This window comes from Muntiacus reevesi, chromosome 13, assembly GCF_963930625.1.
Source record: "Muntiacus reevesi chromosome 13, mMunRee1.1, whole genome shotgun sequence".
NCBI lineage: Eukaryota > Metazoa > Chordata > Mammalia > Artiodactyla > Cervidae > Muntiacus > Muntiacus reevesi.
In genome coordinates, this window is record NC_089261.1 from 8926731 (window position 1) to 8942182 (window position 15452).

A 15452-nucleotide genomic window follows, 5' to 3' on the forward strand; every position below is an offset into this window, starting at 1 on the left:
AAGAATTTCGGAATCAGAGAACCTGCCATAGTTGAAACTGACCCTGGAATCCCAGCACAGAATGCTGGAGGTCAGGGATCCTAGCATGGGGCCTTCTCATAGAGTCTTATGAAAGAGCACTAGGACAAAATCTAGAATTAAGCCTTAGAAGCGGAGACGACAACTCTGTGAAGCTGGAGTCAGATGGGTCTAAAGGTGGTGTTCTGATCCACACTTCTCTTTACTCCCACGGGCAAAATCTAGAACACCGTCTCGAGACATTCTCCATTGTCATAACTTGGGGGAGGCGGGGTGGAGCTGTTGGGGGGACGATGCTGGCATCTAATGGGTGGAGGCCAGAGACACCAACACCCTACAATACACAGGATGACTTCCATACCCCTGCCAGAAAGGAATTGTCTACAATGTCGGTGGTGTTGAACTTGAGAAACTCTGGCTTAGACTTTTGAAGACATGTGCTGGTTTATGCTCTTGACCATCCCAGGAGCTAAGAAACTGTCTTTGGGCTAAATGGGAAGCTTCCGTTTCTTGTTTTACCTGCAACACTGAACCTGTTTCTTGGGCAAGTCACTGAGCGCCCTCTGGGTCTCACTTGGGAAGTGGGTTGAAGGATGCCTGCCCTGTGCTGTGGATGGGGATGGGCGGACAAGGATGGGCACGTGTGTGTACATGCTGGGGGTGGGGCGTGGGGAATGCACGTGTTCACGCATGCGCATCTGTATTGGCACTTGCACATGTATGGCCGTGTGCCATCTTCTCAGAGGTGAAAAGAAGACTCCAAGAGGCTGAAGTATTGGTCAGTTTCAGGCAGTGGTTTTCTGCGTGGGACGCCAGAACTCTTTGGGCCACTGAAGGATGTGGTGAAGATACCCCAGGGGGCTGGGGACATCTGGGCCTTCTAAAAGGGGCTCCCTTCCCTCATTCCCAGCTCAGGAAGGATTGCCAGGTGACTGAGCAGACTCCCTGGAGAAAGGCCCTTGGACTGTGAGGGCTTCCGAATCAAGCCACTCCCCCTGCCGAGGGCAGAGGCGGGCACTGCTGCAGGAAGTTATGATCGACATGCCAGAGTGGGGCGGGCCCGGGTTCGAGTCTCACGCTGCCGCTCCCCGGCTCTGCCTTCTGGAGAGGGGGCTGACCCTCCCCACCTCGACTGCCTCATCTGTACAGTGAGAATAAAGCCAACCTGCCGAGCAGAGCCCCTAGAGAGAGTCAATGACACGGTTTAGATGGAGGGGCCTGCAATAAATAGTAGTCTATCCACTTTCCTTCCTTCCCAGGGAAGGTGCCAAGGCTTAAGGTCTGGGTCTGGGTATGTCACTGGATGACTCTGGGGAGTCCCTCCGCTTTCCCCTCTTAGCTTCAGTTTCCCCATCTGTCAATAAGGAAGCCGGCCTGGGGCTTGTGAAGGGTCTTCCCTCCAGCTCTGGTGGACTCTGAGCCCACCTATTAGTCCTGCTCTGAGCCAGCTGCAGGGGCCGCAGGCCCCTCCAAGAGCACGGAGTGGAAGAGAACTTGAACCCATACAGGTGGGCCGTGGGCAGAGACCCCTCCCTCCAACACACACACACACACACACACACACACACACACACACACCTGCACGCTGGCTTAGACAGAAAAACTAGGCTTGCTTGATTGGAGGGTGGGGACGGTGGTTCTTGCCGGGGAAACCCCTGGCAGAAAATTCCCCTCTGAGAAGAGCTGCTAGTGGGAGCCGTCATTGTTTCTAAATTAGAGCTTAAACCTCCAGGGCCAGCGTGGAGCCTGAAAACATCAAGTCACTAGTCATGGCCTGGCAAGGGGTGATGGGGACTGGCAGGGAGTGGCGTGGGCCCATGGGGAAGAAACTGGAGCCAACACAGCCCTGGCCTGGCCGTGTGACTCTGGGCAGCCCTTTCAGCCTCCCTGAGCCACAGAGACACGGCCATCCCCCGCTGGGGCAGGGAGGGCCCTTAGGGGACTCCTTCCCCTCCATCCCCATGCTGTAAACCAGAGAAAACAGGGATGGGTCACGCTGCAGTTCAGAAACAGTCCTGAGCACAATCCACTGGATTGTGCTGGGCGCCGCCCAGCGCCTGCTCTCTCCACGCTGACCCCGCCCCAGTGCAGGTCCCTGGGGTGTTCAGGGCCGCTTCCCACCCCGGTCTCACCGCGTGCTCTCCATCTGGGAGAGCCTTGCCCCAGATCGTCTATGGCTGCCTCCTCCTCATTTTCCAGGTCTCAGCTCAAACGCCTTCTGCTTGGTAGATTCTTCTGCAACCACTCTACCCAAAGAAGCTCTCCCTAGCTATTCTTCTTCAAATGATTTTTATGAACCTACAGGGAGAAATGCATTTTGCCTTAGGAGTCAGTATTCACACACACACACACACACACAAACTAAAGCAAAAGATTCACAAAATCCTACTCCTCACTGCACCTGAGTCGGTGATAATTCCCTCTGTTCACTCCCTTCCATCCCATCCCACCCATCCCCTCCCTCCTTCCTCTCTGCCACCCCCTGGAGGTCAGCCCCTCTGGGTAAACATTCTGCCCAGAACAGGCAGAGCCATCTATTTTCTCCCCCAGACAATTAGCAGCCTATTAAGGACCTCTATGCAAATGCGCACTAATTGACCCACCGCACAGCAGCTCCTGGAGGGAGAAGGATGGCTCCAGATGGCTTAATGATAGGGATTTGGGGCCTTTCTTTCAAGTCCCTCTTGGCGAAGAAAGTGATCTGGGCTCAGAGGAGAGCTGCCAGCCACCTGGCAGGGAAGACCGGTGGGCTGGGTGGCACTTCATCTCACCCCTGGGAAAGGGGAACCGTCATCTCTTATATACATATATATTATTGATTGATTGATTGGCCATGCTGGGTCTTTGTGGCGCTGCAGGCGTCTCTTTAGTTGTGGCAAGCAGGGTCTACTTTCTAGTGGCGGTGCACGAGCTTCTCACTGCGGCTTCTCTTGTGGAATGAAGCCGGGGCAGGGGCTCCAGGGTCCCGGGCTGCAGTAATCGCAGGGCCTGGGCTCAGCAGGTGTGATGCACGAGCTTAGTTGTCCTTGGCATGTGGCATCCTTCCGGATCCAGAATGGAACCTGTGTCTCTTGCATTGGCCGAGGATTCTTCACCACTGAGCCACCAGGAGCGCCCAGAACTGTCATTTCATCATGACCTTTATCTCCCCACCACATCTTTGTCCCTTCCTGCAACTCTCCCTTCTCCCCAGCTCAGAGTTTAAATGGTTCGCTGACATCTACTCCAATGGGTCCATGCCTTTTCAAGCATGTGACTACCTCCCCCTTAAAAAAAAAAAAAAAAGATTGACTTTGCTTTTTAGAGAAGTTGTACTTTCACAGCAAGATTGGGCAGAAAGTTGGGAGATTTCCCATGTATCCCCTGCCCCCCACCTCAGATGGCCTCCCCCACCATCAACATCCCCCAGAAGAGTGGGACATTGGTTATGATCGATTAACCTGCCTTGACACATTGTTTTTGCCCAAAGTTGATAGTTTACCTTAGGGTTCATTACTGGGGTTGTACATTCTGTAGATTTTGGCAAATGTGTAATGTGTATCTACCATTGTAGTGGGCTTCCCTGGTGGCTCAGATGGTAAAGAATCTGCCTGCAATGCAGGAGACCCGAGCTTGATCCCTGGGTTGGGAAGATTCCCTGCAGAAGGGCATGGCAACCTACTCTAGTATTCCTGCTTGGAGAATCCCAGGGACAGAGGAGCCTGGTGGGCTATAGTCCATGGGATCGCAAAGAGTCGGACATGACTGAGCAACTAACATTTACTTACTTACACTCACCATTGTAGCATCATATAGAAGAGCATCCTCACCCTAAAAATCATCAGTTCACTTATGCATCCATCCCTCCCAACCCCTGGCGACCACTGATCTTTTTGCTGTCTCCATAGTTCGGCTTTCCTAGAATGTCATATATTGATAGTTGGAATCACACAGCGTGTAGCCTTTTCAGATTGGCTTCTTCCACTTAGGAATATACATTGATGTTTTCGTCATGTCTTTTCAGGGCTTGATAGCTCATTTCCTTTTAACGCTGAACCTCAGTTTTCTCATCTGCAAAATGAGGCTAACGCACGAGAGCTTTCACGTAGGATTGCTGGAAGGATTAAACAAGCTGATACATAGAACAGTGCCTTGCACATGCGTGCGTGCCTGTGTGCTAAGTCATGTCCGACTCTGTGACATAGTAGGTGCTCCATAAATATTAGCAATGTATGTATGCATACACACATACATGTGCTATGTATTTTATTTTTTTATTTATTTTTGGCTGTGCTGGGTCTTCGATGCTGCATGCAGCCTTTCTCTAGCTGTGGCAAGTGCGGAGAGTAGGGGCTACTCTCTAGTTGCAGTATGCAGGCTTCTCATTGCAGTGGCTTCTTTTGTTGGCAGAGCACGGGCTCTAGGGCACACAGGCTTCCGCAGTTTCGGCTCTCTGGGTCTAGAGGGCCGGCTCAGTAGGTGTGGCTCACAGGCTTAGTTGTATCACGGCACGTGGGCTCTTCCTGGACCAGGATCGAACCAGCGTCCCCTGCATTTCAAGGCGGATTCTCAACTACTGGACTGCCGGGGAAGCCCTGCTATGTATTTTAAACTCATTAGCTTCTGTCACCCTTATGCTTTCCCAATGAGGCAGAGTGGATTGTTCCTATTTTACAGATGAGGAAACTGAGTCTCACACCACTTGTTGAGGTCACATAGCCACCCTGTGGCTGAGACAGGTTCAAGCCAGAAACGTCTGACAACTAGATCTTAGCCCAGATCTGACACCATTCCACACGTTTCTCACTGTGGCTCAGCCCGATTCCCTGTCACAAGCAACGATGGCCGTAAAGTTCGCCTGTGGAGCAAGAGACGCCGGAGTCATTAGCCGGGGAAACAAAATTTTAATATTTATTTATAACGGGCACCATATGTTCCCTCTGATTTTTTTATTTAATTACATCATGGCAGATGGCTGGGTGTTAAAGGCCATTAAGCTAATGGCACTTTGCCTTCTCATTTATTTTCTTGAGTTTTGGGAAAGATGAATGAAAGGGGACATTGATGGTGAGCTGTGAGCTCTGGGCAGAGGTGGGTGGGTCTCTGTCCTAGAAACTGAGGGAGTGGGGAGTCGGGGTTCTGGAGACTCTTCCTGGGAGGTGGGTGACCCGGCAGCACAACCTGTGTGCACATGCTCGAATATGCGGAATCTTGGCTGAAAGCAACCCCATTTTTTGGACCCAGGAGGTAAATCTGTATATACAGAAGTGCGCATTGCAGCTTCACACAGTGGCCAGAAACTGGAGAAAAGAATACAGTACCCCCATCCTGGGCACTGTGGGCTTACACTCTGGCACACCCGTGAGAGAGGAGAGTGTGTCCCAGAGTGGGGGTCCACACACCAGGTGAGGGTGTAAAATTCTTCCCCGGGGAAGAACTACTCACTGGCCCAGTGAGTAGTCCAGGAGCAGGAAGGATGAGAGGAACTTTGATTAAAGGAATCTGGGGTCCATCTAGCTGGAGAAGAAGTGTCTGAGGGATGTCTCCAAGCTCAGGAAGGATCCTTCCTTTGAGGTTGGAGTTCAACTGAGAGATGCAAAGTGTGAGAAAGAGGGCTTGCTCTTCTGGTGGTTTGCTGCATGCGTGCTGTTACATCCTGACATTGAGAATAAGTTCTGCACTTGAATTCATGCCCCACTTCTTGCTAGCCATATGCATGGACAAGCTACTTAATCTGTGAGCCTTAGCTTGCTCATCTGTAAGATGGATGTAATCGTGCCCACACTTCACATTCATGAGAGGTCATGTATTGCTTTCCAGGAATCTGGGTGAAGATCTACATTCAGGAGATGTAGCATAACATTATTTATGTACAAGGAAGGAAAACAAAATATTTTACACATCTAACGATAAGGAAAAGATTGGACAAATCGGGGTATATTCCAAGTAATGGATACCATGGGTAAGTAGTTTATTTAGGTGAAGAGCACGCTAATCCTTTTCCTTCCTTGGTGAAATTTGCTCAGTTGTGTCCGACTCTTTGCGACCCATGGACTATACAGTCCATGAAATTCTCCAGGCCAGAACACTGGAGTGGGTAGCCTTTCCCTTCTCCAGGGGATCTTCCCAACCCAGGGATCGAACCCGGGTCTCCCGAATTGCAGGTGGATTCTTTACCAGCTGAGCCACACGCCGAATGGGGAAGAAAAACAGGGAAGGAAAAAATGCCAACACAAGGTGGTCTTGTCAGTCAGTTACCACTGAGGGCAGCTGAGGCTGGGGAAACTCAGGGAACCTGTGCAAAAACAGCCGGAGTTATTCCATCAGTGGGGTGAGGGAGCTGGGCTTTTATACACCGACTCCCATCCGTCATCGATTGAGTCTGCTTCCAAATTGCATTTGGAAGTCAGTTCTATAGGTAGGGCACAGACCTCCTCTAGTACAGATTTACCAGACTAGCAGAAACAAAAGGGTGACAGCATTAAGTGTTGACAGGATTTGTAGCCATAGGCATGCTCATCATACGTTACTGGGGAAGGTGGTGGTGGGGGATTGTCACTACAGCCATTTTCGAGAACAGATCATCATTTCCTGGGATAGTCATAAGATGCTCTCACAGTAGGACCCAGCAGTTGCGCTCCTAGATATATACACACCCTATGTTATCTTGGACACATGTATTGGGAAACAGAGATAATAGTGTTTGCAGCAACTAAGGAGATTCCATCCTGCCCAAGCCATGTGAGCTGAGACCTGATGATGAGGAAGCCCTGTGAAGGAAAATGAGATCCTTGGAACAGGAAGGAGGGGCACTGAGAAGCAAAACCACATATATTCTCTGTGTCATAGTAAGAGGTAACACTGACACTTGCACATATTGATTCAATTTAATATTTAGTCCTTACACCAGTGCTATGAGATAAGTACTGTTATTTGGGAAACTGAGGTATACAGGGGTTAATAACCACCTCAAACCGTTCTAGGGAGGGTCGAATGGTGCGATGGCAATAAGATGCTTAACACAGTGCCTGGGTATTTCATTTCCGTTCAGTTCAGTCGCTCAGTCGTGTCCGACTCTTTGCAACCCCGTGGACTGCAGCACACCAGGCCTCTCTGTCCATCACCAACTCCCGGAGTTTACTCAAACTCATGTCCATTGAGTCAGTGATGCCGTCCAACCATCTCATCCTCTGTTGTCCCCTTCTCCTGCCTTCCATCTTTTCCAGCATCAGGGTCTTTTTCAATGAGTCAGCTCTTCGCATCAGGTGGCCAAAGTATTGGAGTTTCAGCTTCAGCATCAGTTCTTCCAATGAACACCCAGGACTGATCTCCTTTAGGATGGACTGGTTGGACCTCCTTGCAATCCAAGGGACTCTCAAGAGGCTTCTCTAACACCACAGTTCAAAAGCATCAATTCTTCTGCGCTCAACTTTCTTCACAGTCCAACTCTCACATCCATACATGACCACTGGAAAAACCATAGCCTTGACCAGATGGACGTTTGTTGCAAAGTAATGTCTCTGCTTTTTAATATGCTGTCTAGGTTGGTCATAACTTTCCTTCCAAGGAGTAAGCATCTTTTAATTTTGTGGGTGCAGTCACCATCTTCAGTGATTCTGGAGCCCAAAAATACAAAGTCTCTCACTGTTTCCACTGTTTCCCCATCTATTTGCCATTAAGTGATGGGACCAGATCCCATGATCTTAGTTTTCTGAGTGTTGAGCTATAGTAGTCAACTTTTCCACTCCCCTCTTTCACTTTCATCAAGAGGCTCTTTAGTTCTTCTTCAATTTCTGCCATAAGGGTTGTACCATCTGCATATCTGAGATTATTGATATTTCTCCCAGCAATCTTGATTCCAGCTTGTGCTTCCTCCAGCCCAACATTCCTTATGATGTATTCTGCATATAAGTTAAATAAGCAGGGTGACAGTATACAGCCTTGACATACTCCTTTTCCTATTTGGAACCAGTCTGTTGTTCCTTGTCCACTTCTAACTGTTGCTTCCTGACCTGCAGACAGATTTCTTAAGAGGCGGGTCAGGTGATCTGGTATTCCCACCTCTTCCAGAATTTTCCAGTTTGTTGTCATCCACACAGTCAAAGGCTTTGGCATAGTCAATAAAGCAGATGTATATGATTTTCCTGGAACTCTCTTACTTTTTCGATGATCCAGCAGATGCTGGCAATTTGATCTCTGGTTCCTCTGCCTTTTCTAAAGCCAGCTTGAACATCTGGAAGTTCATGGTTCACGTATTGTTGAAGCCTGGCTTGGAGAATTTTGAGCATCACTTTACTGGCGTGTGAGATGAGTGCAGTTGTGTGGTAGTTTGATCATTCTCTGGGATTGCCTTTCTTAGGGATCAGAATGAAAACTGACCTTTTCCAGTCCTGTGGCCACTGCTGAGTTTTCCAAATTTACTGGTATATTGAGTGCAACATTTTCACAGCATCATCTTTTAGGATTTGAAATAGCTCACTCAACTGGAATTCCTGTGTATTTATTAGCAAATGCCAGTGGTTTCTGATATTGTTACTATTCAGCCAAGACCAAAAGGTAAGCACTGACCTGGGCTCCCAGTTTCTTGGAGTCCCCAGGGGGATCTCCTACCCAGAAGAATGAAGAAGTTGAACTTTCACAAACCTGATTTCTCAGCATCTTTTTCTTGGCAAGTTTAGATGGTCAGGGAATCAGCTGGTGTCTGGGCTTGTGCCCTGAGGTCAAGTTCAGAGAGCTGTGGAAAGAGAACCAGGCCCCTGCCCAGCCTTAGGGGCTTCCAGCCAGACATACCTGCTCCCCAGAATCTGGAGGGGGAAGCGTGACGCCCCAGGGAGGGAGCCGCGGGACAGGCTGTACCTCCTGTTTTCCCTTCCCTCAGGGCAGCTCTGCCCTGCGCATCATATTCTTGGCAGCTCAGAACCCAAGGTTCATCATGGTGCTAAAAATAGGCTGTGTTTAGACACTCTGGGGCTCAGGCTGGAAACACGAACTGCAGTAACCAAGCGCCGTCATTCCTGCAAAGGGGGCCTCTCGGCCTCCCTTTCACGGCAACTCACACCAACCCAGGGAGGGATAGTGGCTTTGTGCCACTTTCAGCAGATGGGGAAACCGATGCTCAGAGCGGGTCTTTTGTGAAATGCAAAGGGATGAAGCAGTGACGGCCAGCTTTTAGGGAATGCCATCTCTGCCCCTGTGGGTGATCTCATCAAGTCCTCCCAAAGACCCTGCGAGGGAGACTTCTAGGGCCTACCTGCTTTGCTGAGAGAAAACAGCAGCTCAGAGAGGTGAAGACACCTGTCGAGTCTTGTTAATGAGATTCTGGCTTCCAGCTTGTAATGAACAACCGGAAACAGAGGAGAAGGGGCAGCTGAAGGCCAAGGCATGCCCCTGGCCCAGGTTGGGACGTGCATAAGCTACGGAGTCCGGGGCATCAATCACACCTACTTTGCAGGTTGCCGGGAGGGAGGAGTTGGTGAGAGGTTTGTAAAACCTTCAGACACAGTGTTCAGTCTTTGGTAGGTGTTCAGCCAGTGGCAGTTAGTTCAGTTCCCCAGTTCTGTCTGTAGAGATACAGACAAAGAGAGATCCAGAGAGACTTGGAAAGAAGAGAGAGAAGGGAGAGGAAGGATGATGGATGGACAGGAGAGACAGAAGTTTCCCTGGGGGAAGTGGGATTGGCTCAGCAGGGGCCCCTGCACCCCAGGACCACCCAAAGCTGAGAAACGCCGCTCGGGGATCTGGCACACGGCCGGGACCGTGGTGGAGGTTTAAGTCCTCTGATTCTTCTCCCTATTTTCTGCACCAGTGTCCCCTGGGGACTTACCGTGTGCCAGAGGATGGGGCTGACATAGTGAGAGCACAGACAGGGTCCCGCTTACACGGGGCTCGGATTCCAGGGCGTTCTTCTTACAGGTGACCTCCTCCCCCTCCCAGCACTGGCAGTTTGGTGTGGGCGACTCGAGTCAGCATCCACCTTCCGCAGGAGGAGCCCCCTTCCTTATAATCCACACCCCCCTCTCCCCCAACCTCACGTCCAACATCACCACTGCTTCAGTCTCTTTCTGTTCCCTGCCAGCTTCTAATGAGCTCATTATCCTCTTGAAACCAATTTGGCACTCACTTAGAGAAAAGATGTGTTGAAATATAAAAGAACGGGAAGGGAACAACAAAAAGGAACTAAACCCAGAAATATCCTCAGAGAGACGGAGCCACAGGGAACACAACAGCGGAAATCTTTGCTGTCTGCATACCCACAGCAGATGTGCTCCTTGCTGTTGGCAAGGGGCTGTGAAGGCAGCTCACGTGTGCTCATGGGATGGCCAGGGGTGAGGGCTTTTCTTGAGCCCCTACTATGTGCCAGGCGCACATGGTACAATCTTTTTTTTTTAATTGGGGTATAGTTGCTTTACAATGCTGTGTTGGTTTTCTAGTATACACTGACGTGAATCAGCTATGTGTACACATATCCCTGCCCTCTTGGACTTCCCTCCCACCCATCGAGGGCACCACAGAGCCCCAAGCTGAGCCCCTGTGTCTTCCTGCAGCTTTAAAGGCAATCCTCCAAGCAATATATTTTGGGGGGAGTGTCAAGCTTCTTATATCCACTTCACAGGTCAGGAGACTCAGTCGCTGAGAAGTGTCTTGCCCCAGTCACACAGGTGGTGGATGGAAGAGGCGGGATTTGAGCCCAGGTCCGTCTGCCTGCAGAGTCCATGCTCTTGCCTGCATGCCTCTGGAAGGGCTGGTGCCCCCCCCCCCACCCCCACCCCCCCCACCCCCCCCCCGCCTATTCCCATGAGGGCTGCTGGTCTTTCTTCATCCTGGCCCAGCTGCGGAAATCTCTGCCATGTGAGTGATTCACGTGGAATACCAGGGGACACCCATCACTGCCTGGAGGTTTTTAAGCTGATAAGAGACTGGCCTCTCCGAAGTGTCAGTGTGGCCATAAAACTTCAGTTAGAGCACAGTCCAGACTCCTGAGCTTGGCATTCAAGGCTCCCCAGGGCCTGACCCCAACCCACCGCCTCACTGCCTTCCTACCATGCCCTAAGCTCCTCTAGTGGCTCAGAGGGTAAAGCATCTGCCTGCAATGCGGGAGACCCGGGTTCGATCCCTGGGTTGGGAAGATCCCCTGGAGAAGGAAATGGCAACCCATTCCAGCATTCCTGCCTGGAGAATCCCATGGACGGAGGAGCCTGGTGGGCTATATATAGTCCTTGGGGTCACAAAGAGTCAGACACGACTGAGCAACTTCACTCACTAAGCTCCTCAACTTCCTCCACCCCCGTGCCCTGCCCTGAGTATGTGCTGTTCCTCCTCGCTACAGTGTCCTTCTGCTGTTTCTTCACCCAGAAAGCTGACTCCTCCTGCAAGACCTGCCAGCTTACAGAGCCCTTCCAGAGGGAAGCCCTCTCTGATTCCCCTCAGGGCAGCTTCAGACCCTCACTTCTCGGGGCTCCCACATTCCGGGGCCTCTTACCAGGGTGCAGAAACCCCTTGACATTGTAAGCCAACATCTAGGAACTTTTGTGCAAGCGCTCTTCTCTGGGCATATGCCTGTAGTTTTTCTCTTTTTTTTTTTTTGCCATATTCTCAAAGGAATACAAGACTAGAATAGATGTGTGGTTAGGAACACAAGCTGTGAAGTCAGATGAGCCTGGGTTCACAAGCCAGCTGCCACTTACCAGCTGTGTGGCCCTGGACAAGTTACTTTATCGTCCTGTGCCTCATTGCTCTCCTCTTTGAAGTGGATCTAGATCTGCCTCATTGGATTGATATGAGGATTAAATCACAGTGTTATGTTTGTAGAGCAGTATCTGGCATATAATAAGTGCTCGATAAACATTAGCTGTTAATATTAATTGGTGTTCTATATCTTATATATACATCTACTATGGGATTTATCATTGTCTCTCTAGTATAGTGATTTAATGTAGTGATTGTTTAAATTGCTCTCTCCCTCAGTAAACTCTGAATTCTTTGAAAGCAGCAACTCCAGATTACTTTTTTTCAAATTATTTATTTCTGCATTCCAAGCACACACACGGTAGGCAAATAACACATGTTGCTAAATGAATGGAGGAATGGGTGGATAAGTGGGTGGGTGGAGAGCTGGATGAATGAGTGGGCTGCTACAATTCAGATGAATAGATAGGTGAATGAATGGGTGATGGATGGATGGGTGGATGGATTAATGAACAGATTAATGATGAATAGTTGGAGGGGTAGGGGAATTGATGGATAGATTAAAGAATGAATGATGGATGGGTGAATAGATTGTGACTTAATGGATGGATGGATGGGTAGGTGGACTGCTGAATAGATTAAAGAATGATGGATGGATGAACAGATAGTTTGACCCCACAAGAGCGTGCATTTAGGGCTGTCTTGTTCATTGAATAGTTCCAAGTGCTTACAACGACAGCTAGTGCATGTAGGTGCTCAGTACTTATTTCTTGAATGAATAGGATGGCATATGGAGGAACACTGGACTCTACCTTGAACCACAGTTAAACTCTCCTGCTGCTGCCTGGATCGGTAGGGGCTGTCACCATTCAAATCACCCATTGGATGACAATTGAATCCTTTGCAGTGGCCAAGATTGTCATGAGGCCCCCTGCTGGTGGTGATATGAAACCGCATAAGCCAAATGGAGTTTCTTTTTTTCCATTTTCTAATTTACAGTCTGTTTTCTTCCAGACTGCTGGTCCTGAGTGTTTACTGAAAAAACCATGGTTGTCAAACCTTTGTGCTCATGGCCACCACCTGGAAGCAGCTGGTTACACCTGTAGGTTTCCTCCTCACCCAGAAATTCCAGTTGGAGAGATAAGGAATCTTCATGGGTAGCCAGGCTCCCAAAGGATGCTGAATCAGATGCTCCTCGGACCACACTCTGAGGGGCCCTCGTAGAATGAGCTGCCAGTGGTCACTGGGAGCAGGTGGAGATGGGCTGTTGCTTCGGGGGCTGTCTCAGAACTCCCAAGTGATGCCCAGACCGTGTGGGAGAAAGAGTCAAAAAGCCGGGGGTTCGGAGCTGTGCTTTTGTGTTCGCACCATCTTAGGTTCCAATCCCACCTCCACCACTCACCAGCTGTGTGTCCTCAGTTTCCTCATTTGTAAAATGGGAAATAGTCACTTCCCATGGGAACACGGGGAAGAGTAATTAATACACAGAGAAGGCTCAGTGCAGAGCAGGGCGTGCCATACACGCCATACAATAAATGCTGAGTGAATGCGCATGTTGCTAAACAATTCTGCTTTCCTTCCTTCTCATTTTCTTCCTTGGATAGAAGAGAGGGGCTCTGGATTTGAACTCTTCCATTACAACGTGATCCCGGTGAGAGAGGGAACTGTGTCTCTTGGGTTCACAGCTTTATTTCCAGCACCTAGAACAGAGCCTGAGGAGGGCATGACAACCCACTCTAGTATTCCTGCCTGAAAAATCCCATGGGCAGAGGAGCCAGGCGGGCTGCAGTCTACATGGGGTCCCAAAGAGTCGGACAGACTGAAGCGACTTAGCACGCATGCAGGACAGGTCTTCTATAAATATGTGTTTGGGGGGAAAAAATGAACAAATTTGATCTAGTTCAGTATCAGCCAGGTCCAGCAGACAGTCCGGCAAAGACCTAGGAAGTACATTTGGACTTAAAGTAACCCCTATGAATCAGCGTATATTTGATAAATATGCAGATGTATTGGGCTTAAGATGGGCTTCCCCCAGGGCCTAGCAGTAAAGAATCCGCCTGCAATGCAGGAGATGCAAGAGGTGCAGGTTCGATCCCTGGGTTAGGAAGATCCCTTGGAGAAGGGAATGGCAACCCACTCCAGTATTTGTGCGTGAAAGATCCCACGGACAGAGGAGCCTGGTGGGCTACAGTCCAAAGGATCGCAAAGAGTCAAACATGACTGAGTTCTGAGCAATGGGGCTTAAGAACCTGAGTCTGTCCAAGATACAGCTTGTCCCGAGACGAGGCCCAGTAGGAGTCGCTTTCACCCAGCACTGCTGGGTTCTTTGGGCCACTGGTTTCCTCCCTCTCTGGGCTCTGCATTCCCCCCTCCCTTGAGAATGTGGAAGAAAGCTTCACGTTCTGGCCTCTGCCAGGAGGTTTCTTATGTCTGTACCTGTGCTCTTTTGCAGGTGGCAGCCCTGAGCCCTAATGCTTCACCAGATGAAAGCTTGCCCGCTTCTGTTTCCACCAGGGGGCCAGGCCGAGCTTGGTCCCCAACCAGGGAAGAGGCCCGTGGTGAATTAATCCAGCTCCCATAGGCCTGAGCATCCGAGAAGGGGCAAGAAGCGAACTCCAGCTGCCTGTGAACCCTCACAAAATCCTCCTCCGATTGCTATTTTCCAAGTTCTTTGAGAATTCTGAGGCAGAGATAAGATGTAGGAAAATGGGACCAACTTCTGAGTGCCCCAAGCCTCAGAACCCCTTTCATGGCCCAAAGAAGCTCACCTTGACCTTGGGAGGATTGGTGAACCTTGTCCTCTCTTCTCTTGGCATCAGCCAAGCATTGGACCTGCCCTCCTGCCCCGGACTTGGCAGTCACCTTCACAGCGGGATTAAGACTGAAGACCCCCAGGGGCTCCATCCCTAAGGGAAGCTTGAGAAACAAAGCCCCCATCCATTCTCTCCCTGAACCACACCCCCAACCCCCAGCTGAGCCCCAGAGATCCAGTCCGGAATGATCCCACTATGGCCAAGCTCTGGTTCAAATTCCAGCGGTACTTCCGCAGGAAACCCGTACGCTTCTTTACCTTCCTGGTGCTCTACCTGACGGCTGGGAGCCTTGTCTTCCTTCACTCTGGTTTTGTGGGTCAGCCTGCCGTCTCCCAGAACCAGGCCAACCCCGCTGCGGGGGCCCCAGCGGAGGGCGCTGAGCTGACCTTCCTGGGTGACTTAAATCTGGGCAGAGGCTTCCGGGACACAGGTGAAGTCTCAAGCATCGCCCGCAGGTACGGACCCTGGTTCAAGGGCAAGGACGGGAATGAGAGAGCCAAGCTGGGGGACTACGGGGGAGCCTGGAGCCGGGCCCTCAAGGGGAGGGTCGTCCGGGAGAAGGAGGAGGAGCGAGGTAAGAGGGGCGAGCCTCTGGGCTGGAGGGCGGCTGAGGACAAGGGAAGGGAGTGATGACATTAATATTATAGTACCAGCTGCTAGGGTTCAGTGTTTCACAGGAGCCAGCCCTTATATATGCAGGAGGTTTCACAGAGGAGAAAATTGAAGCTCAGAGGCATTAGGAGCTTGCCTGGGGTCACACAGCTTATAAACATCCACGCTTAGAGCTGAATCCTGAATCTGTCAGAGTTCAACATCTGACCCTCCCATGCAGCCCTTTATAGCCCTTGTTACATGCACCTGAAAATCAAAACCCCGAGCATCTATTGAGCACTTACTAAGGGCCAGGTACTTTTCCAAGCACTTGACAGGCATCAAATTACAGTCACAACTCCATGT

The 15452-nt window shown here is 50.4% G+C and overlaps 1 protein-coding gene across 6 annotated transcripts in view; it reads left to right on the forward strand.

The window, feature by feature from the left end:
* Nucleotides 1–15452, forward strand: part of WSCD2 (WSC domain containing 2) — a 128555-nt gene that overhangs the window by 60283 nt on the left and 52820 nt on the right. For 5 of the 6 annotated variants that reach the window (XM_065904029.1, XM_065904028.1, XM_065904026.1 and 2 more), the window contains one exon: nt 14135–15069. In XM_065904029.1, the coding sequence (XP_065760101.1) occupies nt 14691–15069 (379 nt within the window). In that variant the 5' untranslated portion in view covers nt 14135–14690. Of the gene's footprint in view, nt 1–14134; nt 15070–15452 lie in introns of those variants that run through there. The other variant, XM_065904031.1, reaches the window with a different exon arrangement.